This window comes from Saccopteryx bilineata, chromosome 2 (assembly GCF_036850765.1).
Source record: "Saccopteryx bilineata isolate mSacBil1 chromosome 2, mSacBil1_pri_phased_curated, whole genome shotgun sequence".
NCBI classification, from domain to species: domain Eukaryota; kingdom Metazoa; phylum Chordata; class Mammalia; order Chiroptera; family Emballonuridae; genus Saccopteryx; species Saccopteryx bilineata.
Window position 1 is genome coordinate 157771089 of NC_089491.1, and position 25764 is coordinate 157796852.

Here is a 25764-nt window from a genome sequence, read left to right on the forward strand (position 1 = left end):
TGTGACTTTCCATTAATATATATACATAAGTGTGTCTTTGTAGTGGATACTTTTCATGGTTTGAGAGAAGTGTCACCACTTTCATTTCATGTAAATTTGAGTTGACAAATAAGCTTAGGTCAAAGATACATTTTTTTAATGCATTTGAGAGGGAAGATCTCTAAGGCATATAATACTGCTTGTTCTGTAATATGAATAGAAGCTGTAGTCAAATCTTTAAACTAGTAAATTCTCAATCCAGGATGAATAATGCTCTTCTTTTTAACTTCTATCATTACTTTATAAAATTATAACTATTATTCTACTTAGGATCATACTACATTTCTTTATTCATTTCATTTAACAAATATTCAATCACATTCATCATGTGTCAGGTACCGGACCCTCCAGTGAGGGGAGAGACCATAGCTGTTGGGTTCAATGCTATCCCTCTAGCACTCTGCCTGGCACTAACTTTATAATTTACACAGGAAATACCAATTATGCAAGTCGATATTTGACACTTGGCTTACCTTTCTGCAGGTAGTATGGCATAATGGTTAAATGTACAGGTGATGAAGTAACTCTAGTTTGGAATTGCAGTTCTGCCATCTGCTAATTAAATAACTTTGGGCAACATATTTCATTTCTCTGAGCCTCATTTTCTTCATTTGTGACATGAGGTAAATAAAAACATTGACCTTATGGGCTTATTTTTATGATAAACAAGATACCATAAAGTGATTAGACAAATACTTGATGCAAGTAAACCCACTGAAAAAAATTGCTATTATTATTATTAATATTATTATTATTTTTTACAGAGACAGAGAGAGAGTCAGAGAGAGGGATAGATAGGAATAAACAGACAGGAACAGAGAGAGATGAGAAGCATCAATCACCAGTTTTTCATTTTGATACCTTAGTTGTTCATTGATTGCTTTCTCATATGTGCCTTGACCCCTGGCCTTCAGCATACTGAGTAACCACTTGCTCAAGCCAGCGACCTTGGGTCCAAGCTGGTGAGCTTTGCTCAAATCAGATGAGCCTGCACTCAAGCTGGTGACCTCAGGGTCTCGAACCTGGGTCCTCTGCATTCTAGTTCAATGCTCTATCCACTGCACCACCGCCTGGTCACGCTATTATTATTATTATTATTCATTCTTCTAGCCATATTTATCTAGAAACACAGATTTGAACAACTTAAAGTCATGGTAAAAATGATGTTGGTGTAGTTACTATTTCCATTTTTTGAGCTACTAGGTAAAATGACTAATTTAACCAAAGCAGTTCCAGAAAGTGATCCAATTTCTTTTTTGCTTGTAGAATTCGGTGTATATCATGTTTGCAGGTTTTGTGAATAAACTACAAACATTTCCATGATACATTCTTTGCTTTTTAATGGAGCTTTCTTACTGAGACCATAAACCGAAGAGCCTACAGAGAACACTTAAGAGTTTTAACACCGTGTCAGAACCCTTAAAGAACAATACAACTTTCTTGAGATCCTAATTCTCCCCCCCTCTGAATATAACATTTGAGGATAGAACTGGAAATGACACTCTGGATATCTGGTTATCTTTTTCCTTACATTTGTCACCTAGAAAGACTCCTTTTATGCTGTAAAACTTGTTTTGTTTTGGTGTAAGTGTAATTCATAGACTTCCTAGGACTAATAACATGTATAATAATTATTAATAGGTTAGAACATGTTTTCTTCTTGAAACAATTTATAATTTCATCAATTTTATGTGAGAAAAAAAGACAATCAAATTTAGATACAATTTCCTTTTAGAGTAACACTTTTTAAAAACAGAAGTCAGACAATAGTTAAATGGAGGTGTTAACTGTAGCTGGCAAACCATGGACATCATGAAATTGTACTGTTTCAGTGATGGCTGACTTGAGACAGTTTTCTTTGCATCTTTAAGAGCTTGAAGAATGGTCTATCTAGAAGGGTATTTCTTACCTGAAGCGTAGCAAACATGTTGACAGATGCTTTGGTCAAATGATATGAAACTCTGAAATTATGCAGTAGAAAAACATTATCTGCAACAATGTGAGTTTCCCCAAATTAAAAATTTCATCAAATTATTACAATCTTAGATTTCAAAGTACTGTTTTATTACTGCCACATGGCGGCACCACCTTAGCAGGTACACTGATTCTGCTGTTCATCATGAGCATTGGCCTTCAGTTGTGTGTGGTCTTCAAGAACATTCCCTCTCATCAAATAAATCAGTCCTATTTTCACTGCCAGAGTAGCAGGGGTTGTCTCCCCACACCCCATGCTTTTTTGCCAGTACAGTGTAGTTTTATAAAGTTTCTTTACTCACGAAACTTAGAAATTTTAATTGAAATTTTGCTTTTCAATGAAGAAGATTAATTTAAAAAGATCCCTCGAGAGCATAAAGGGATTAGTGAATTAGCTTTGAAACTTCTTTCATAAAATTTGAGGACTGGAAGAGAATTCTGAGGATACCTTATCTAACTCCTCTCTACTCAACACACCAAGAACTAAGTCTAAATTACTAGGTTAAGATAATGTAGGGAGATGAGGGTGGGTCATACTTAGTTCTTTTTCCTGAACCAAGCTGCTTCTGATGTGGTGTGCTAATCACACTGTGAGGGACTGAGTATATAAGAGCACTTAAGTGTGCCTCTATAAACAGACTAGTGTGAAAAGAAGAAAAAACACAGTTCAACTGTGAACAGTCAAAGATTAAAGACTCCAAAGTCAGCTTATTCACTGAAGGTAGTTCATTTTGATTATATACAGGGCTAAGGTGTAGATTTAATTCAAAAATCACTTCTGTTTGGCCTCACATATAGTAAACATTCAAACTGTTTTCACTTTTACAAGCCCCTAAATTAAACATGACCACAAAAAATAGTTTTAAAGACATTTATTAACTAAATAAATCATGAAATTCTCCCAATAATAAATGTGTTTCTGAGAGAAGCAACAGGTACTTTGAAATAAAGTCTTATTCCACTACATGGACTCTAGTATTTGCAAAGTCAAAACTATCTCAAATTTAGTTATCTATAACACTGAAGGCAACTTCTTCATAGGAATATTAGTAAATCATTGCTTTAATATTTTTGTTAGGTGCACAAACTGAAAATTTGCTTTTTTTTTTGTTCGAGGATAGAATGAACATTCTCTAAAAAAAATAAATTAAAATATTATTTTACCAAAGTGCTTATTTCTCAAGGGAAGGGTGCTATATACTTTCAGAAATTAAAAAAAAATGAAAAACTCACTAGGACTCTTTTGTAACATCGATATGAAAGAAAAAAATTTTACTCACTTGACCTTGATATTGAGTTTACTGGATAAAGATATATTTTAGGGGAATTGGTGTTTTAATAAGTTATGTCTACTTTGTGTTAATAAGCTTAGGTCCATTCTGCTTGGATCTCAAAGACAGCCCAACCACTAATTTAATCACAGTCAATAGAGAATTTACTAATTGGTAAATATAGTCTTTAATTCTGAAATATTTGAGAGTTGCCTTATAGTAATTCAAAAGTACATAAATAAAACACAAAGAAAACCAGGAAAAGCCTTCTTTGAATCTTTTCTTGACTATTAATATCATTTTAGAGAAAGATCTTAAATATTGCTTAGTAGGTAAGTTCTTAATTTAGATTGTGGTTCTCAGACTTCTGGGGTGGTTCCAGATTCCTCTAGTAATCCAAATGAGTTGAATCCTGGCCCTGGCTGGCTGGCTCAGTGGTGGAGCATTGGCCCAGCATGTGATGTCACGGGTTTGATTCCTGGTCAGGGCACACAGGAGAAGTGCCCATCTGGTACTTCAACCCTCTTCCTCTCACTTCTCTCTCTCTCTCTCTCTCTTTCTCTTCCTCTCCTGCAGTCATGATTGACTCAAGTGAGTTGGGCCCAGGTGGCTGAGGATGGCTCCATGGCCTTGCCCCAGGCACCAAAATAGTTTCAGTTGCTTAGCAACGGAGCAAGGCCTCAGATGGGCAGAGCATTGCTCCCTAGTGGTCTTGCCTGGTGAATCTTGGGCGGAGCACATATTGGAATCTTTCTCTCTGCCTCCCCTCCTCTCACTGAATAAAAACAAAGAAACAAACAAACAAATAAACAAAACCAAATGAGCAGAATCCAAGGACTAGATAAATAATCCTGAATGCCAGATTCATACCTTGAGATCAGAGCATTTGGTGACCTGCAAAGAGTCAGATAGCTCCTTTTGCCTGCTTTTACTATATTTCCTGATTCTGTGAAAAAAACAAAACCAAACCTAATAAATCCCAGTTCCTCAAACCTTAAAATGCATACAGCCAGATACATATGGACAGCAGTAGCATAGAGATTTAAAAACTGAGCAGATAAAAGTAACTTGAACAGAATGTGGCATTTCCCTTGATCTGTTGCTAACAGCCCACATACAACATGCTTAAAAAAAAAAAAAAACACCCCATCTTGGCTCTTCTCATCATCATTTTAAAATGCTTCAAATGGACACTTAGAATATATGCCAATGGGAATGTTTCCCATGTGGGGATAAATAGAAAAGAGCTTTATTGAGCAGGGCTGTGTTTTCAGTAGTGTCCTGCTAAAGATGATATGTATGGAGTCTCTTCTCTGGTTATGCTTTTAAAGCCAAATACAATATTTTAATTGTACACATTCAGGACTCCAAAGCCAGTAGCATTAAACATTCCGTTTTGCAAGAAAAATACTTGTGAGTGCGATTTTTAAAATCCCTTTAGGATTTGAAGATGTAAAAGAAATGGAAAAAGAAATTACTTCTTTCTCTTTTTATTCTGTTTCACGTTTTGTTTTGTTTTTTTACTCTGAAGCCCATCACACTTTGTTTTATAAAAAACCAGAGACTGCTGCCTCTTAGATGTTACCTTTGGGATGTCTCTTCTGAATATTGTTCCAATTAAGGTTCTCCACAGAAAGTCTAAGGGTTAGATAGACCATATACTCCTGTATACTCTGCACTGTAATTTACAACTTCTCTAAACTTGGACAAGAGTCCATAACTAGCCAATGGTCTATGGACCTGTTTTGATGCTCCTGCTGCCAGCAAACACTTTCTTTTGATAACTATTCTGAAAGAGTTTAAACAACTCTCACGATAACACTAGAAACAGCAAAAAAAAAAAAAAAAAAAAAAAAAAAAGAAAGGAGCTGTGCCTAGTTGAAGTGAAAAAAACTGACCAGTCCTGGAGTATATGCATTCACTATTCTAGTAAGTCTAAAGTAATGGGCCTTGGCTTCCCAGCTTTTCCCAGCCTCAGGTATTTGTTCCTAAATGTTACACTGAAGGCATTATATTTTAATCATTTCCTCAATCTAAAAATAGAAATCATTCAATGGAGAGAAGTATCTTTAGCTTTTAGTTCTGGATGATTCTAACAATTCATTGCTAATCCTTCTTCTAGTACTGCACACCTGGACACATCAGACTGTGTAATTTATGTAGTCAGGTTTTGGAGAATTTATTTCAATTTCCATACAATCCTCCAAATGCTCTAGTGAGCTTGATGTGAAATCTGACACAGACAAGTCTCCGCAGCAGGATCTTCCTTTGCTCTTGGTGTTAATAGCCTGAGGCTTCAATGATCCCTCCAGGGAGGCGGGGAGGCGCGGTGAGGCTAAGGAGTCGGCAAGAGGGGTGACTGCGGGGCTTGTTGCGTTTAAGATTTACAATGTACTTCTCGCAGGCGGCTCAGCAACCCCCTCTGTGGCTGTGGGTGTCTAGTGTGACACAGAGGAGAAAAGCTCTCTAATCTCTCTGTGCCTGCTTCAGTCTCTCCGCTGTTCCCCTCCCTTCCTCACGCTTTGCCTGCTTTCTTGCGCTCTCTCGCTTTTTCCTTTGCCTTTCTCTGGGAGTTTCGGTCCCTGAATGCAGCCAGGGTAGCGTTGGCAATCTAGACCTGGAGCCTGTGCACACGCACACACGAACACACACATGCACACGCACTCACACACACGCACTCCGGCTCTCCCCACGGGGATACAGAGCAAACCCGGAGCTTTATCTACCTGAAGGGGATGGCCCGGCCCGACACTTCTTACTCACTTGTCATCTCTGGAGGTCAGAGCAACATCGGAAAGAGGGAGGCACGCTGTCCAGTCTGTAACCTCTCGCCGCTGGCCGCCACTGCTGCTTAAAGTGTACCGGGTGGAGGAGAAGGCTTTTCCAGGACAGATTCCCGGTGCAGCTCTGCGGCCCTGGGACTTCGCCCGGCTGTTTCACCCCAGTCTCTTCGTCCCCGGCCATCCTCTCGTTCCCGGCTGCGGGGTACACGGCTCCGGCGCTTCCGTTGCTGCTGCTGCCACTGCTGCCGCCAGCATATCCCACCCAGAGGACTGAACGCTGCCGCTGGGTTGGGGAGAGAAAGCGGAAGCCCTAACTTCCCTCTCCACCGCTCCCCGTCCTTTCCAGCCGAGGACCTATTGGAAGGTTCCCGCAGAAAGCCAGGCGAAAGCTCGGCGCAGGAGAGGGCAAGCCAGGAGCCGCAGGCGCACAGGGGTGCGGGCAGCAAGTGCCCAGGCGGCCGCGGGAGAAGTAGCGCGCGTTGGGGCAAAAGAGACGCTTTCCAAGTTGCGTACGTCCCGGAGCTCGCAGCCCCGCGCCTGGGCCGCGGGTGTCAGGAGAGAGGCGGGGCTGATGGGGGTCGCCGAGGTCGCTGTCGCCTGCGGCTAGAGTCCGTCTTAAAAGCGCCCAGACCAGCATCCCCAGGGTCCCAGGCAGCGTCGCACCCTCTGCCCGCGCGCGCTCTCGGATGCCTGCTCCGGCGGTGGCCCACGTGGCCCGCCCGCGGGGGGTGCCGGAGGGGGCGGGGGAAGAGGAGGAGGCAGTGTGATGGCCCTGGACGGCGAACGGGGGGAGCAGGAGGAGGAGAAGAAAAAGAAGAAGAAGAAAAAGAAGAGGAAGAAGAAGAAGAAGGAGGAGGAGGAGGGGGCTGAGAAGAGCCGCTCACCCTTCGCGGCCACGATGGGGGAGAACGACACCGCGCTCCGGACCGGCGGCAGGGGGCTTTCGGACCAGTGGGCGGACTCGGTGGGGGTGCGACCCCGCTCCACCGAGCGCCACATCACGGTGCATAGGCGGCTTGTACTGGCCTTCGCCGTGTCCATCGTGGCGTTGCTCGCCGTCACTATGCTCGCAGTGCTACTTAGCTTGCGCTTCGACGAGTGTGGGGCAAGCGCGGCGCCGGGAGCAGACGGCGGCCCCGCCGGCTACCCACCGCGCGGCGGCAACGGGAGCCTTCCGGGCTCTGCGCCGCGCAACCCCCACGCCAGCGGGGACTCCTCGCAGCCCGAGGCAGGTGGGGAGGCCACCCCTGGGACTCCGTCCGCCCAGCCGCCGTCGGAGGAGCACCAGGAGCAGTGGCAGCCTTGGACGCAGCTGCGCCTGTCCGGCCATCTCAAGCCGTTACACTACAATCTGATGCTCACCGCTTTCATGGAGAACTTCACCTTCTCCGGGGAGGTCAACGTGGAGATCGCGTGCCGGAACGCCACCCGCTACGTCGTGCTGCATGCCTCCCGGGTGGCGGTGGAGAAGGTGCAGGTGGCCGAAGACCGGGTGGCCGGGGCCGTCCCGGTGGCTGGCTTTTTCCTCTACCCGCAAACCCAGGTCTTGGTGGTGGTGTTGAATAGAACCCTGGACGCACAGAGGAATTACAACCTGAAGATCATCTACAACGCCCTAATCGAAAACGAGCTTTTGGGCTTCTTCCGCAGTTCCTACGTGCTCCATGGGGAGAGAAGGTACGGAGGGAGGCGGTGTCCGGCACTACCCCACCCGGCCAGGTTGCTCTAACCGCCGGCAGCTGGCGACCTCAGGGGCCCTACAGGCGTCCGATGCTCAGGAAGCGAGGGGTGGGGAAGGAAGCAAAGGTAGTGTAAGACCATCATCCAGAACCCTCAGGGCCTCCTGCCTGGGCTCTCACTGTTGACAGCTCCACAAATTCACTCACCAGTGGCAAACGCTGAATGCTACTCTCTCTTCTAGTCCGGATCCCCGCTGCCCCCCCCCCCACCCCCGTCCAAGTTCCTTAGTTAGTTGGACGCATGGCTCTCTCTCTCTCTGAAGGGTAGTGTGTAATCTGAGCGATGACAGAGTGACATCAAAAGCCTGCTAAGTTACTGTCGAGGGAAAATACGTTAGCAACAAAAGGCCAGGGCAGCTGCTCTGCCCGGGAAGTTGTCAGCGTAGGGTAGGGCAGGACAACTCCCAACCCAACCCCCAAATGTCCACCTCGCCTGCTGTCAGGTAGACACAGGATGGGCCTTAGCTGCATAAAGTTTTCCAAAACTGGAAGTTGAGATCTAGAGTACTAAGAGCCCATCCGGTGACTGACTATAGGGTGGGGCTGGCGAGTATGTCCTGGCAGGTGCTGCCAGCTCTCTCCTAACGCAGAGTGATTACCATGGTCTGTCCTGAGTTACTGACTCTGGAAATGATTCCATTGGTGAAAGGAGGGGAAGCTAGCGGTCAATCTGAAATGCCTTGTTAGCGAGTGCCTTGATGATTTTTAGATTTGAGCAGTACTCCTCCCCTCCCTTCCTTCCTTCCTTCCTTCCTTCCTTCCTTCCTTCCTTCCTTCCTTCCTTCCTTCCTCCCTCCCTCCCTCCCTCCCTTCTTCCTCCCCCTCCTCCTTCTTCTTCTTCTTCTTCTTCTTCTTCTTCTTCTTCTTCTTCTTCTTCTTCTTCTTCTTCTTCCTCCTCCTCCTCCTCCTCCTCCTCCTCCTCCTCCTCTTCTGCTTCTTCTTGAGATGCTGTGGGTCTTTTCACCACTTGTTTAGAACTCAGACTTGGGAGTCCAACAGAATTGAGTTCAAATCTCAGCTGAACCTCTAATGCTAGTGAGAGCTTTAGCAAGCTGATTAATCTGTCACCAATTCTTGACAATGCCTACCTCTAGTGCTTACTGAGCAATGTATTAACTCCATCTTACAAGAAACTATGGAGTAGGTGCTACCAATCTTCCCTGTTTAACAGATGGGCAAATGAAGGCACAGAGAAGTCAATAACTTGTACATAGTGAGCCTACAAAGCAGAGATTTAAACCTAGGCAGTTTGGCCCCAGAGCCCATATTTTTATTTTTTTATTTGGGGATGATGATAATGATACTATCCTGATAATATTGTTTTGGGTATCCATGGGCTAATGCATTGAAAATCACTTAATCATATATCTGCTGTTTTGAGTATCCACCATAAATGCTAGTTAGCTATTATGAGTGTCTGGTGGTAGTGAGCCCTCAAACATATTGTTGAATGAATAAAAAAGTTTTTGATTTTTGCCCTAACCCATTACTTTTAAAACAACTCATTAACTAAATGACTACAGGGCTGACAAACTACCAAATTGAACAGAAATGATATTGACAACTTAGAAGTAAAGGCAAGTTGGAAATTAGTAATGATGTTACTGGCAAAGCCTCCTCTCTTCTCAAGTTTTTCTCACAACTGCAGAATACTGGGGCTCTGAGCAGCCCAGGTTGCCTGAGGTCAGCAGGCTTGTCAGTAGAGAGCTAGCACTTGAACTTTGGTGTTCTGATCCCTGGGCCAGGGCTCTTGTTGTTTGGAAACTCTCAGAAGTTATTGTATAAGAGGCTAGGAAAATTTCAGTGTGTTATGGGAGAACACAAGTGTTTTATTATTTATAGGGTACTATAAAGTAACCTCATATAAATAAGTTACCCAATGCTTTAGTAGTTGTATGATAGTTAAAATCTATAAGTGAATGCATAAATTATTCATTCTCCTAAGATCAGATGTGGACAATTTAAACCTCCTTTCACCATTTCCTCCAACATATTCTAAAGAATACAGATTAAAAGCATTTTTTTAAACCCCTGATCATATCAAAAGACATAAAAGATAAATTTGCATGATATGTTTAGAAACAAGCTTGTTATATCAAAATGCGAATAGTAGGAACTGCATATCATTACTGATACGTCTGTGGTGAAATAAATTCTTTCAATAAATACTGTTTTTTGAGCCATGCCAAAATATATTTGGTGGAACTGAGCTTGTTTTGGTCAGCATTTTCAAATTAAGAGGACTCTTAGAAAAGACCAGATGTTTCTGCTTGACTCCAAAATGATTTCTTGTACCCCTGGTGCATATTTGTATTCAAAGTCTCTTCTACAGTTTTCTCTAAAGATGTAAATAATTTGGTTGAAAGTTGAACCTGGTACATATGTGGCTAACTCTTTATCCCCATAGAAATATGGAATACTGTGTTTCTGGCAATCCCAGCATAGTTTTATTTCCAAACAGCATCTTAGAGAAAGTATTGTTCTCTCTCTCTCTCTCTCTCTCTCTCTCTCTTTCTCTTTCTCTCTCTTTCTCTTTTATTCCCTTGAGTACCATGGTGAATATGAAAATTTCTTGGATGTTGATAACTAGCATTGATAAAGCAAAAGAAATCAAATAAACTATTTCACAATTATGTCAACGTCATGTATATTAACCTTTTTTGAGGGGTTATTATTACTATAGCAACTTGAAGCATTTTTATACATACCAATATCAGGAACACAGCCAGGGTTGGACTTTTATTGGTGATGTATTCATCCCAAAAATGCATTGTAAATCAACATTTTAAAGCACACTTTCAAAAGGACAATGATACAAACTTAGAATTTTTGTTTGATAAATGATTGAGTACTTGGTCTTTAGTTAGTCATAATTTTTGCCAATTTAATTATCAGATAATTTCTAAATTAAAAAAATATTTAAACTTCCAATTCATAGTCATTGAGCAACTTGAAATATTTAAAAGAGTAATACTACAAAAAAAATAAAGAGTAATACTACAATTCAGTGTCCTTAGCCTATGTGAAATCAACTCAATATCCTAATCAATCTGATTCTTCAACTCACCTCCTCACTCAGAGGTCTGAGGGAAACAATTTGGATGAGGGCAGGAAAATTAGATATCACCTTCAAGCCCCAAAAGATTTCATCTCCCATGAGATGCTGCAGGGAGCCTGGTTTTGTTCTACAGGAAAGACTTCCCTTTCCTGGTTTTGATATTGCCGCGAAGAAGGGACGGAAGGCAAGCTGCCCACTGAGTTGAGAACCTAAACATAAAGTTCCTCTACTTGAGGCAAATCCTCTACTTTCTGCTGGTCATCTGGCTAAAGGGAAAATTCATCACTTGTTGAATATTGCAAGTAAATAAATTCTATTCAATTTGAAATGTTTGCACACAGCAGTAAATTATCTCCATTAAGCAGAACACAGTCACTTTTTCCTCAAGTGGGTATATAGAAGACAGATAAAAAGGGTGTGTATTTATGCCATACTAGTCTCTAGTAGAATATACTTGCTGAGAGTTAGGTAAAATGTTCATTTACCTGAAGTAATTGCCGCTTTGGGGTAGCCAGATGGTGAGCATACCCATGTTCAAAGTTGGGTACCTTAATTTAGATCCAGATGGTCGGATTGAAAGAGAAGATTTACCCAGAGTAAATGAACATTTTATTCACTTTCAAAAGGGAAACTGTTTTTCCTTGAGAAACTTTGATTGGGTCTATAACATATCACAGTGGCAGAAGACAGAATAAAAATGTCTTTTTCTATCAAGGATTATTTAGAAAGAAACCATGATCTCCAAGTAAAATAGGAAAATAACATTTCAGTTCTCAAAAAGAATTGCAAAAAATGCTTTTGCAAAAATCTTGTGGAGAGCACAGAAAATTTTATGGGTAAGCATTTGATCTTTTGTGGTATTCCTGTACGTGATATGATACCTTGTCCTTTCTCTGGAATGAATTAATAATCATGATATTTAATAAAAAGTAAGAAAAGCACACATTTCTTTTATATTGAAACAAACTTTGTTTCTCTCAGTCATTCTGGTGAGGAGATAGCTTTACATGAACAAGTTGGTGTGTATAGCTTTATGCTCCTCTATAGAAGGCTCGGAACTGAAAAATCAGTGAAAATCGTTTGTTTCTGTGAGTGAAAACATTTTTTTGTATGATTCCTTAATGTATTTCGCTCATTGTTTTCCTGTCAGGCACATGTAATCATATGACCAAACTGAGTCCAATGCTGCTGGATTTTGGCAACCATTCAAAATGCCACCACTAACCCAAATCTAGAAAATAATATATATACATTTTAAAAAGCTTTAACGATTTAATGACTAAACCAAGGAGGAAAATCCATATAATTAGTGTTTGTCTTGCCATGTTTTTTCTATGGTGCCATTTGATTTGATCAACCTGGATAGTAATAAAGTATACAGTTTCTCTAGAAGAGTGAAATTAGTTTGCCCATGCTATTATTTATTCAAAGCAACTCCAAACAGGGCCTATTTGCTCTGAATCTCTTTCGAGCAAAGGTGGCCCTGTGACTGGTTTCCCTGTATTTCTTTGGCCTGCACAACACGTTTATTTCCTTAAACCTTAACTTGCCTCTGTGTATGTGGATGGGCTTGAGACAATGGTATTGGCAACAGTTTAGGTTTGCTGGAAGATGGTGACATTTGATTGATATGATTGCAAGAATAAGACTCACTATTTAAGCATGACTTCAAATAATGATATATAAAGAGTGAGGAAGAAAGAGTTTACATTTAATACATAAATGTTTTAGTCTATAAGGAAGTGCACTACTTTGTCACTGCATATTCATCCTCATCCTCCCAGTCACCAATCGTAATCATCACCATCATTCTCCGTGTTGTTCTTTCAACTTTTTGTGTGTCCTGCACATTCTTTCAGATTTACAGTAGTGACTGGGTCTCTCCAGAATTTTTCAAAGTCCCATGCAATCCCGCTTTTTGCCGCTAGAGAGTGGATGCTTTATGCAACAGAATTTTACTACATAGACTTTGGGAGAATATAAAAATGGAAAATACTCCCTGCCTTTCTCAGTTTCCAGGACTGTGTGAAATGACTCACAGGCACAGCTAGATGGTGGTGGCTGGGCTGTGAGGTCGGAATCAGATTGGCAAGGTTGGTGGGGCTGAATTGGGTTGGGGTGAAGGGTTTCAGGCTCCTGCACATCTACTCCAGGTCCCGTGCCCCCCCTTCCCGTCTTTCAATGCCTGAGCGGCTTTGAGGGGCTCTGGCACCAGCAGTGTAGAGAGGGGTTAACTCATTCCTCCCAGGGCAAGCTTATGTTGACTTTTAGGGTGAAATTTTAATTTAATTATTGAGATCTTTCCTAAAAAAAAAAATCAGAGGATGAACAAAGTATAGAGTTTTAAAATTACTGCTGTTGGTTATGTTTTCTTTCATTTAAAAACATGTTGAAGCCACTTTTGGTTGTATAGCTAGTTGAAAAAGTGGGTGTGTATTTAGGGTGTTCAGGGACTCTGGAACCAGACTGCCTGCATTCATGTTCTGACTCTGCCACCGATAAGCTCTATAACCTTGACCAAGTCTCCTAATTGTTCTGGGTTTGGTGTGTTCATCTGGAAAATGGGGATAATGATAACCTATTTTATAGGGTTATTGTGAGGATTGCGTGAGTTAAAGATATAAAGCATTTAGAACAAGGTCTGACAATTGGCAGTCATTTTTGTAGATATTAATATTATATTATTCCATGGCTGCAGAGCTACTATTTGGGCTGGTACAGGGTCATTTAGAGACAATGTACTGCCTTGGGGTTCTCCTTTCTAGTGGACAGTGGGGAAATGGTCACTGAGACATTTCTTCCACTGCTGCTTGTTATGTCACCTAAGCTGAGTTCAAAAGACAGGGAGAAGAAGAAATAGAATTTCTTCAGGGTGAAGAAGAGAGTGAAGAGAACAGCTGTGGTATTTCACAACTAGACAAATCCCATGCTTGGTTCAGAGGAGGAGAGGGTGGAGAGGGTTGAGGAAACAGGAAGAATGTGGGAAACAAGAGGAACGCACAACTCTGATTATGGCTCTGCTCTCGATCACCAGTGAGAATAGCAGAAACCAGTGACTGAAGGGCCAGGAAAGTGCTTCCCTTGTCACTGGAAGCCAGTTCATCAGACAGAAAAATCTCAAGCACCAAGGGAAAGGCACATCAGTCATTTGATATTGTTTTCAAGATTTTATTTGCATTCTGACAGTAGCAGTACTTTATACTCCTTACATAAGGCTTTGCTTCTTTCCAGTATTAAACAAATGAACCTCAGACACTGGTTTATTTATTCTTATGAAAACCTAACATGATGGCCCAGGACAATAGTGTTATGTATTCATAGTACTCTTCATCAGTGGTGATCAAATACTCATTACTCATTTTTTGATAAGAATATTTAGTGCAAAAATAGGAAAACAATTATGAATATTATGCTCTGTTTTTATAACACGATTATTCACACATACACCACTTCCTACATGCATATTGCTGTCATTATTGCATTATGTTTTTAGTTTACTAAAATGGTTATTTAAAAAAACAGAGTACATGCTTGCTTATAGCACTGAATATTCAGCAAGAGTACTTCTCTTCTGAAATGGCAGAGGTTTAATGACTCATTGAAGTACATAAAAACACACAGTCTAAACAACATACTTTTTCACTTAAAATGTTTTGTCATTGAGTAATAATTTGCATTTTGATTAACAGTCTTAAGTTTAAATGGAACATATGTAAACTTCCATGACCTTGTAACTGAGCCTATTGACTGCAAACAGTTGAATAGTTAACTAGTAACTAGATGGTCCATTAGAACTTTTCTTTAGATCTTGGGAGTTTTTATTACCAATCTTAAATGATGACAATGCTAGGCAATTTGCAGTTTCAATAGAAGCAAATTCAAAGATCATTTTTTTCATTGTGCTATATGTGTATCATGTACAGAAGTGGCCAAAACGGAAACCTCTGAAATACATACACCATGCAATTTGTGAGGTTCTCTTGGTTTTGGTGGGTTCCACAGTGAAAAGTCATGAGTTAATTTTTAATATTTACAGTGTAGGCAAATGTTTGTTTCCCCAAATATTTTAACTTCATGAAAAGGCAAACTGCGAATATTGGAACAGAAATTGTTTTGTATCACATACTGTAATTTGTTGGCAATATCAGCCAACATTAATGCATTACTTCTGCTGAATCTTATCATAATGACTTGACACAAGCAGCTTGCCTAGTGAACTTCCGCTGAAATAAGAAGAAATCAATTCACTATATCCTTCAGAGGCAACATAGAGCTTTGAGCTCTCCTTAGCTCAACCAAAATCTCAAATAAACAAGTAGTTAAGAAACTATGTAATTATTTGAGTTAGAAGTGAATCAGAATACGAGTATGTTGGTCATATTTATCTACTTATATTAAAGTGACATTCTTGGAATGATAATTCCAGGATGTCACTTTTGGAAGTGGAATTTTTAAAATGGTAATAGAGGGATTTATTAAAAGACGAAAATGATTTTTTTTAAGGAAACAAGAAAAAACCAGACCACAAAACACTTGTCACCATTAACTTCTGCCTCCTGCTGTTTTATTTTATTTCTTTTGTATTTACACATGTATTTCATGTTCAGATGATATATTAATGTTCTCTATTTTTAAATTTTTTTTGTATTTCTACTACCTGATGTCCTGCTACCTACCCACCACCTCAAACTCACCTCAAATTTACTCAAATCCAAACTCATTATTTTCTACTCCAAATCACTTTCCCTAGATCCCTCTTTGATGTTTTTAATGACAACAGAAAAGAAGCCTTACTTCCACCAACTGAAGACAACCCTAAAATATATGCAGCAAAGACAAAATTATATTTTTGAAACCCAACAGGTACTGCTGGGCACTGAAGTTGAACTTGAAATTAGACCTTTTTTTTGGAAAGGAGAGTATCAAGGCTGAGAGGTGTTAGAGGTGGACTGGCAATACTGAGATCTGATAAAAACCAGAATCTGTAAGAGAGCAGACAGGGCACTAAATATGAGAGTCAAACTTGTTTAAGGGCTTATTTCTGTGCTACCCGTAGTTAACTTGCTGACTTCTCCAATGTCTCTGACCCTTGAAATACTACTCAAGCCTCAAGACCAATTTTTAGTTTCCTTCTCCATAAAGCCTTCCTTTAGTTCTTAAGGCTGATAGGGCTCAACTGGGTCAGTTTTGTCCCCCAGGGTCCATATGCAATGTCTTGTTTTACAACTGAGAAGGAGAGACCCTTTGGTTTTACAACTGAGAAGGAGAGGCGGAGCTACTGGCACCCAGTGGTACGGGCCAGCGATGTGGCTGTTAAACATCCTACAGTGCACGACAGCCTCAGACAATGAATATAATAAACCTAAAATGTGGTTATGCTGAGACTGAAAAGCCTGTTGAAGGAGAATGTAATTTCTTCATACATTTGCCTTCTTTGTCATGGCTCTTTGTATGATACCTCTTGAGTTATATATTTAATTTCTTTTGTTTAGAGTATAAATTCCTTGAGGGAAGGAAGACAAGATACTTCTTTTTCTCCTCAGTATTAAACACTCAAAAACGATTAAGAGAGGCACATGCATTATAAAACTTACAGTAAGAAGCTACTTAGTGGTAGTATAATTAACATTAAAAAATGTTAATTATACCTCATCAAATTCAAGGTATATTTTATTTCTAATGTTTGTTAGTTATAGACCCTCAAGCTTAGAAAGACCTTACATGTAATCTAGCCCCACTGCTCTGCTCTTCTTTACCAGGGGACTTTCTTGATTCCCAAATACTGAATTGAAATTCAATTCTAATCGTCTTTAGGTGCCAGACTGTGAAATTGGTATTTTCTCATTTAGACATTATCAGCATATACATTGGACCTCTGTGTATAGATATATACTGTATGTATGAATTCATTAAGAATATTAATTGCAGAAAAAGTCACTAAATGATTTCTACAGCTCCTTCAACCCTTATAATCAGTTATTTACATTGCTTGCTTTACTAAATAGCTTTCTTTGTAAGGCAAAAAAAGACTGCACAATGTGATTCTTTTTCATAAATATTTGGTTTATTAATTTCTCATTAGCCCAAAGGTATTTAGAATTTCTATATCTAATAAATTCCTATCCATTAATTACTTAATCCAAAGACACCTTTGTACTTTTACATAATGGCTAATACATTCTAATTGCAACACTCTATTGAACTCTTGTAGGATTTTTCCCCTGGTATTATTATTATTGGAATATATAAATACAGATAGTCTTTTCAATTAGATTGCAAAGAACTTAAGGGCAAAATGATTATATCTTTTTAAAAAGTCCTACCATTTACCAAATAATGAAGAGCTCACATATAGCAGACAATATCTAGTTGTTCAATGACTGAAATTAGAGTTCTCAGACACTTTACAGTTAAAAGGGAACACATTTTTTCACATAAAATCTCATAGATATCTTCTAAGTAGCCTCAGCAGAGAAATAGAAAACTCAGTGCACATTTTAATTAATAACACTGGGGAACAATTTTTTTTTCATTTTCAGTTGCATGAGGTTTTAGAACTGTTTCTATATATTTCTGCATCGCTGATTCCAAATATAAAATCCATTTGTTGGTGCATGCTTTAGTTTTTATGCAATTTTAATTTCTTTTTGTTATAGTTAATGCCATGCATTGGTTTTTAAATTGGAATTAAAGGGCAACGACTCTTGGATTGAACATAACCACAAGGCATTAATGTTTTACAAACATCACTTCTACATAATTGTAGTTTTTTGTTTGTTTGTTTGTTTTGTTTTGTCTTTTTGTATTTTTCTGAAGTTGGAAACGGGGAGGCAGTCAGACAGACTCCCGCATGTGCCCGACCGGGATCCACCTGGCATGCCCATCAGGGGGTGATGCTCTGCCCATCTGGGGCGTTGCTCTGTTGCAACCAGAGCCATTCTAGCGCCTGAGGCAGAGGCCATGGAGCCATCCTCAGCGCCCGGGTCAACATTGCTCCAATGGAGCCTTGGCTGTGGGAGGGGAAGAGAGAGACAGAGAGCAAAGAGAGGGGTAGGGGTGGAGAAGCAGATGAGCACTTCTCCTGTGTGCCCTGGCCGGGAATCAAACCCTGGACTCCTGCACGCCAGGCCTACGCTCTACCACTGAGCCAACCGGCCAGGGCTTGTAGTTGTTTTTAAATATAAAAATTTATTATCCAATAAAAACATCCTCTTATTTTATTTTGAGATTGAATCATGGCTTCTTTGAGTAGGTGTAAATGTAAGAATAGCCCTGACACCTTCTATTATATATGTGGCTGTTACACACTTCAACGTCAAAGGTTAAATATTTCATCATTTTTGACACATGCATATATTGCCTATTTTCAAGTTCCCCTTGGCAATCAAGACAAGAATTGGGCTCCTTGTAATTGTGTGTTATAATTTTGAGGAAATGCTTTGTGACTGGACAAAAGGAAAATGCAAAGGAATGCCTTTTGGTATTCCCTTGGTTTGGCATGAACCTAAGGACCACAGCAGTGATTGTTATTTCTGTCTGATCCATACAAAGAGCACTGGCCAGAAAAAAATGGCATATAATCACATATCTTAATAGTCCTTCAGCAATACAACCTATCCCACACTCTGAGACACTCCAGTTTCAGTTTTCAATGGTTTTATTTCTTCTAAGGATAAAGGAAATGATCAAGTTTATTTTGATAAGATGCATGAGGAAACGGTTGTAGAACCTGAAGGGTCTTCTTCTGATGCCAAGCAATCATTAACCTCTCAGCAGTTTAGCCAACCTGAATTGAATGACTTAGAAGGAATGACATAAATATTGTCCTCGACTTTCTGAAGTATGAGGAGCATAACTGGATTATTTGTGTGGATCTTAAAATGGCAAATTTCCTGCTAGGATAACAGAGAGGTTTCACGAAGTATCCTTGCTTTCTGTGTTTGTGGGAGCGCCGAGCTAGGGAGGAACACTGGACACAGAAGTGGCTGAAACGTGAAGCTCTGGAAGTAGGGATGCAAAATATTGTGAATGAACCTGTAGTGAATCGAGACAGGATCATTTTCCCCCCACTTCACATCAAACTTGACTTAATAGAGCAGTTTTTTCAGGCTTTGAATAGAGAAAGTAAATGCTTTCAACATATTATTTCTGCTTTTCCTGCCTTGTCTTTTGAGAAGATAAAAGCAGGTGTATTCAATGGACCTCAAATTCCAACCCTCATACGTGACAAAGGATTTGCCAGGAAGATGAATAAGGAGGAGAAAGCATCATGGCAGTCTTTTGTGGCAGTTACAAAGAACTTCCTTGGCAACAAAAAAAAGCAGAAAACTATAAACTTTTGGTTCAAAGGATGCTGTTGGCTTTCCGCGACATTGGTTGTAACGTGAGCATTAAAATTAACTTCCTGAACAGTCATCTTGATAAGTTTCCCAAAAATCTTGGAACTGTTAGTGATGAGCAGACTACTGCTGAAGCATCAAACGATATTGTCCTCAACAAGTACACAAATGCAAGAGCTACAAACGCAAATTTTTGCCTGAATAGAATTTAAATAAGTTTTGTGCAAATTTTATGATTAAAATAAGTGTTTTAATATGTTCTATTATGAAATTGTAGACAATTCTGATGCAGTCATATCTTTTAGTGTATTTATTGCATTATATAAATTATTATATTTTCACAAAGATGAAGCCCAAGAAAACATTCTACTTCTTTATGTTAAACTAAATGTTGAAAATTTTACAATAAGATGAAAACTTAAAATTTTTAATTGCAAAAATAAATTGTGGCTTACAGAGAAAAACTGTCAGATTTGAGATCAGCACCCTCAAATTAGGTAAGAACAAGTGTTTTTGTGGATACAACAAAAATTTTGTTCCCCAATGTAATATTGAAAGAGGAAACTCAAGAACATTGTATGAGACAAAAAAGTATGTGATAAGAAAATTGTAAATGAGTGCATTTTAAATAAAAGGTACTGACATTCAATCAAGCAAAAATTATATGATTATCAGTAAAACTAATTAGGAAAATATTACTAATACATTTCTGGCAAATTTGGAAAGAACTTTTATTACCAAGTTGAATTAAAACATTATTTATAAATTATGGCTAAAGATTAATTTTACAGCTTTTTTTTTCTTTTCAAAGGGAGAGGAGTGGAGATAAAGAGACAGACTTCTGCATATGCCCCAGCTGGGATCCACCTGGCAACCCCTGGCTAGGGCTGATACTCTGCCCATCTGGGTCCATTCTTGCAACTTAGCTATTTTTTACACCTGAGATAGAGGCTCCATGCAGCCCTCCTTAGAGCCTGGGGCTGATGTGTTTGAACCAGTTGATCCATGACTGTGGGAGCGGAAGAGAGAGAAAGAGAGAGAGAAAGAGAGAATGGGGTGGAGGAGAGGTGGAGAAGCAGACGGTTGCTTTTCCTGTGTACCCTGACCAGAATTGAACCCAGAACACCCACCAAATGGGCTGATGCCATACCACTGATCCAACCATCCAGGGCCTAATTTTACTGTTTTTGAAATATATTATAATTACCTTTTACTCAGACACAGAAAATGTGAGTTCTAGACCCAGCTTTGCACTAATTTCCTGTGTAATTTGGAAAAATCACTTAAACCTACTGGAACTACTTATTCATTTTAGAAATATATTTTTATTGATTGATTTCAGTAAGAGAGAGAGGGAGAGAGAGAGAGAGAAGAACATTGAGCTGTTCCTGTATGTGCCCTGATTAGAGATCAATCAGGCAACCTCTGAACTTTGGGATGGTGCTCTAACCCACTGAGCATCTGGCCAGGGCTCATTTTAGAAATTTATGAGAGTTAGACAATTTGTTTCTGAGACTGTTTCTAACTTTAACCTTATATTTGTCTGAAGATTTATAGTTAACACTTCTTTTTCATATATTATTTTATTTTATCATCTTGACAGTTTTGTAAAGAAGTCTTAGAAAACATTATTGTTTTCCTTCTACTCATGTAAAATTCGGCTCTGGCAGTTATGTGATTTAGCCAAGCCTGGTGTGTATCACCCCAGTACTGTTTCCAAGATGACTCTTAAAAACCCACTCTTTGAGAGTCAGTATACTATTAATCTCAAAAATGTCTTATTTTTCTCTATTTCAAAACTAAGCTTCAAGAAGTTAGGCCCTTAATGATTAATGTAAGCTTCAGAATTTTAAAATGATCTAAACATTTACACTTCATGGTTTGAGTCAAGGATAGCCAATAAGATTCAATACACACATCAACCCCTATTGATTAGTCGTAGTTGCCTGAAGTGCTGTGCTGAGAGTAATTCCGAGTCTGGGTTCGGGCTCAGTAGGCAAGTGTGCCATGTTAGATTAACCATGTAGACCTAGGATGATGGAAAGCGGAGAGGCGGCAGGATTTCTTAAGGGGGAAACAGCTTTTGAAAGAAATGATTTTAGAACCCAGTAATGTTTACAAACAGTCTGATATGGACTTGCCTTGTGTCAAGTTTTGTAACTAGTATTGTTAAAAAATGTTTAATTTTTTTAATGAATACTTTCATAAATAATGGCTTATTTTTTTTAAGTTGGAAGACTGTTCTTCTTAAAGTACTTAATATGAGCGTTTTCATTTGTAACCCTGAACTGTGAAAAAAGTAGAAGTCGCTTCTAGTTAGAGATTCAATAAGCAACTTTGCATCCTGAGCTGAAAACTGAAGGACATTAAATATGCTTATAGACAAATATATATGTATATATACATACATTGACAGGTTTATTTTACAGATGTTTATTATATTAGCATGTCATAATATAATATATATTATGAGTAGTAAAAACCAATGGTGTCTGGATTACTCAATGCAAATATATGTTACAGCACTCTAAGAAAGGCTGAGGATATTGTGAATCAGTGGCTGCCATTTTCTGACTGGCTGCTATTTAATCGCTGTCTGCTGGGTGCTGTTCATCTATTCACTGTGATAGGTGCTTTACAGTCCCTTTTTTTCCTCCCTAAGCTTTATAAAAGCTTTCTTTTTGAGTTAAGCTTGATTATTTTCCTTTAAGCAATGAATAACTACACCTTAGGGAAATTTAGTAATTGTACAGAATTTTATGGCTAAGAATGTTGTAGAGCCAAAATGTAGACCAAGTTCTGTCAGGTTTCAAAGTCTTTTTTTTTTCTTTTTTCTAGTGAGAGAGACAGAGAGAGGGACAGACAGAAAGGGAAAAAGATGAGAAGGATCCGGTTTTTGTTGTGGCATCTTAGTTGTTCATAGATCACTTTCTCATATTTGCTTTGACTGGGGGGTTCCAGTTGAACCAGTGACCCCTTGCTCAAGCCAGAAACCTTGGGCTTCAAGCCAGCGACTTTTGGGCTCAAACCAGTGACCCTGCGCTCAAGCAGAATGAGCCCATGCTCAAGCTGATGACCTAGGAGTTTTGAACCTGTGTCCTCTGAGTCCCAGGTTGATGCTCTATCCACTATGCCACTGCCTGGTCAGGCAAAGTCCTTTTTCTTAACAGAAGCAAGCCATGTCTTGGTGAAATCTGAAGGCACAGATGTTTCCCAGTGACAGTCTATGTCTTATATGTATATGTTGACCATTTCTGGATTTTAGTTTCACTGACTTTTAATGATGGACAGCATCAGGGAGGAAATTGAGGTATGCCAAAAAAGAGAATTATTATTTTCCAATGTTTGCTAGTGTGATGCCAATGAGTTGTTTTTGTGTAGACTACAACGTTATTGTCTAACAGGCACTGCTCTGGGTTTAGAGAATTTATTTGAGAAAAAAACTTCCCTGAAGCACTTTTATTATCGAGGAAATGTATGTGTATTGTACTTTTATGCTATTCATGAACTTAAGTTTGGGTCAGAAAAGAAAAATTATCTTGCAATTTGGCAAATGTATGTTATCATCAGAAGCATGTAAAGCAGTCATAACTCAAAGCCATAAATGTAATTGGGAATGTCATTTTCTTTTTCCAGATTCCTTGGTGTTACTCAGTTTTCACCTACACATGCCAGGAAGGCATTTCCTTGTTTCGACGAGCCCATCTACAAGGCTACCTTTAAAATCAGCATCAAGCATCAAGCCACCTATTTGTCTTTATCCAATATGCCAGTGGAGACTTCTGTGTTTGAGGAAGATGGATGGGTTACGGATCACTTTTCACAGACCCCTCTCATGTCCACATACTATTTAGCCTGGGCTATTTGCAACTTCACATACAGAGAAACTATCACCAAGAGTGGGGTTGTAGTAAGTATTTTAAACTTAATGATGTTTTTGGAATGTGTATGCTCTATAAAGTAATCTGATTTCTGGATTAGCAATGCATTATCCCTATCTTCTTCACATTTATATAGCTTAATTTGTTCCTGAGAGAAAATTATCTTCCAGGTTTCAATGAGTCAGAGAGGAATGTCTCTTTTATACCCAGACTTCTTATTCCTGTAATCATCTCCAACCCTTGTCATCTGGTCCCTCTTTATCTTCAGCGTCTCTCTGGAACAGCTGTTGTTTGCTTTGGGAAATTGCCTATTTCTGTTTGTATAACTGGGAAAGCTTCTTCTTTTTATTGTGAAACATTTTAAATATACAGAAAATGTAGAGAATAACATAATATACTCCATATACCTACTGGCCAGCTCTACAGAATCGAAACATTTTACCGTCTTTGCTTCAGTCTAATTAATTTTTGAAAAAGTAAACATGTTGGATAGAGTTGAAGCTTTCTGTGTGCCCCTGCTGATCTCATGCCTCGCCCTCTTCCTTAGTGATATCACTCTCCTGAATTTGGTGTTTTCCACTTCCATATATATTATTATATAATTATTAAATATCCATCTACAACATACATCATGGTTTAAAATTTCATATATATGATTTTATATTATAGATATTATTCTACAACTTACCAGTATTTTTGTTTCATTTTTGCTTAAAAATATATTTTTGTGGTTTATCTGAATGTAATGGTTGAATGAATACATAAAATTTGTTATCTTTCTATAGATGAACATTTTAATTTTTCTGATTTTTAGTGATTAATAAAGATCCAGTGAACATTTTTTTGTACATATATTCTTCTGCCAATGTGTTAAAATTTCTGTACAGTATTTCTTTTGGCCTATAACTCCTGTGTAAAATACGTTCATAAGGAAGTATAGTATATAGTCAGCCTGGAGAATTACTGTCTGCATTAAATTTATAACGAGAATCAGTTGGGCTCTCTATGACAGTTACCTTCTGTGACACTATAATGTTGTAGGTACTTTCTGCATGCTATTTCATTGCATTAGTGAGGCTAGGTCAGCCATGCAGAGTTAACAACTTCCTCTTCCGTTAATGGCTTACACAATAAATATGCATTTAATTTAATTTTCATGTCAGTCGTAAAGGGAGGTATTATGATTCCATTTTTCCAAAAGAGTAAATTGAGGCTTAAAAATATTAAGTAACTTTCTCAGGGTCACAAAGTAAGTAATTGGTAGAGCTGCAAGTCAAGTATCTGTTGGTTTGACTTCAAATTTTAAGCTTTTCCACTGTGTGCCCCAGGAGCTCTGTTTCATCAGTTCACTTGTGTGTCTATAACAAAATTAGGTAGTGATTCTCCCTATCCAAAGGGCATCATATTTAGTGTTGCTTGAAAGTAACGAAAGAAGTGAATAGCAATCTATATTTTTATTCTCTAGGAAGTTCGTAGCTCTATAATAACCTAAAATTCAAAATATAGATATGACTAAATCAAATTTGCCCACTGTTTCTTTCAACATAAATCATTGTGGAGCCTATTTTAAAAAATCAACTCTGCATGCATACAGAATTCATGCCATTATTGAAGGACTGCATATAGTGAATGCATCTACATGATCACTAAAATTACATCCTAAATGCTGGCTATAGAGGACTGGATGGCATTTTACTTCTTTGGACTTATACTCATTTGATATGTTGAATTCCTCTGATGTTTGTGATGCCTGGATGTTTGAAGGCTGTGCACACTGGACAGTACACAGAAGAGGTACACCAAGACATCTCATTTCCTTTTCCATCTTCAAAAGATGAAGATTGACTGGCCTGGGGTCAGCTAGCAGCATAGGGTACAAAGGAAAGGTGTTTTCCAAGTATGTTTTCTTAAAAGTATTCTCAGCCTTTCATAATTATGCTTGTTGCTAAGTGACCCATGTTTAAGTGATCCGGACATGCTCTAATTATTTAGATGTTACTTTGTATTAGAGTTAAGAATTCAAGCAATTAGTAAACATTTTAAAATTCCTACTTAATAATTTTTATGTTAGAAAGATAAAACATGCTACTAGAGAACATTGAAAGGTCAACTGAAATAAAATTTTAGATTGTATAATCTAAAAATACTAAGAAGCATAAAAAGGAAAACAAAATTGCCATTGGAAGCCCTTACTTATCAACTGTGGAAATACGTTTTAAAACCTGGTTCTCTTTTTCTGTCACTTCTTGGAAATTGAATCTATTTTCTTTCCACTGCTTTTCCTCTTTATTAATAGGAGCACATGGGAATGACTTTTCTCAACTCTTAACAGCTGGAAGGAGTAGAAGTTTAGTTTTAAAATCTTGGAAGTGGGAAGGGTGTGAAGTCCAGGTGGTCTTTTTGGATGAGAAGCTGAAGGAGTTGCCTTCAGGACTTGAGTGAGCAACTTGAGTAACATCTTAATAACACACAGCTGAATTGTAGCAGTGTCTCAAGTGTGCATATTTGAAGCAGCAGCATCATTTGCTTATCAAGTTATCTACACTGTGCAAGGCACTAGCCTAAGTAATTAGAAAGATTAAAAAGAAATCTAAGATCTCTGTAGTACAGAGATTGCAAATGCAGCTTTCAGATGGAATGTAAGTCTGTAGATGTGTTTTGTTTACCCATCCTTAACATG

At 39.0% G+C, this 25764-nt stretch overlaps 1 protein-coding gene across 1 annotated transcript in view; it reads left to right on the forward strand.

The window, feature by feature from the left end:
• Nucleotides 1-5824: 5824 nt before the first annotated feature.
• TRHDE (thyrotropin releasing hormone degrading enzyme) overlaps nt 5825-25764 on the forward strand; it is a 442374-nt gene continuing 422434 nt past the window's right edge. The window contains exons 1-2 of the mRNA XM_066254840.1: nt 5825-7744; nt 22840-23113. Of these exons, the coding sequence (XP_066110937.1) occupies nt 6834-7744; nt 22840-23113 (1185 nt within the window). The 5' untranslated portion in view covers nt 5825-6833. The remainder of the gene's footprint in view (nt 7745-22839; nt 23114-25764) is intronic.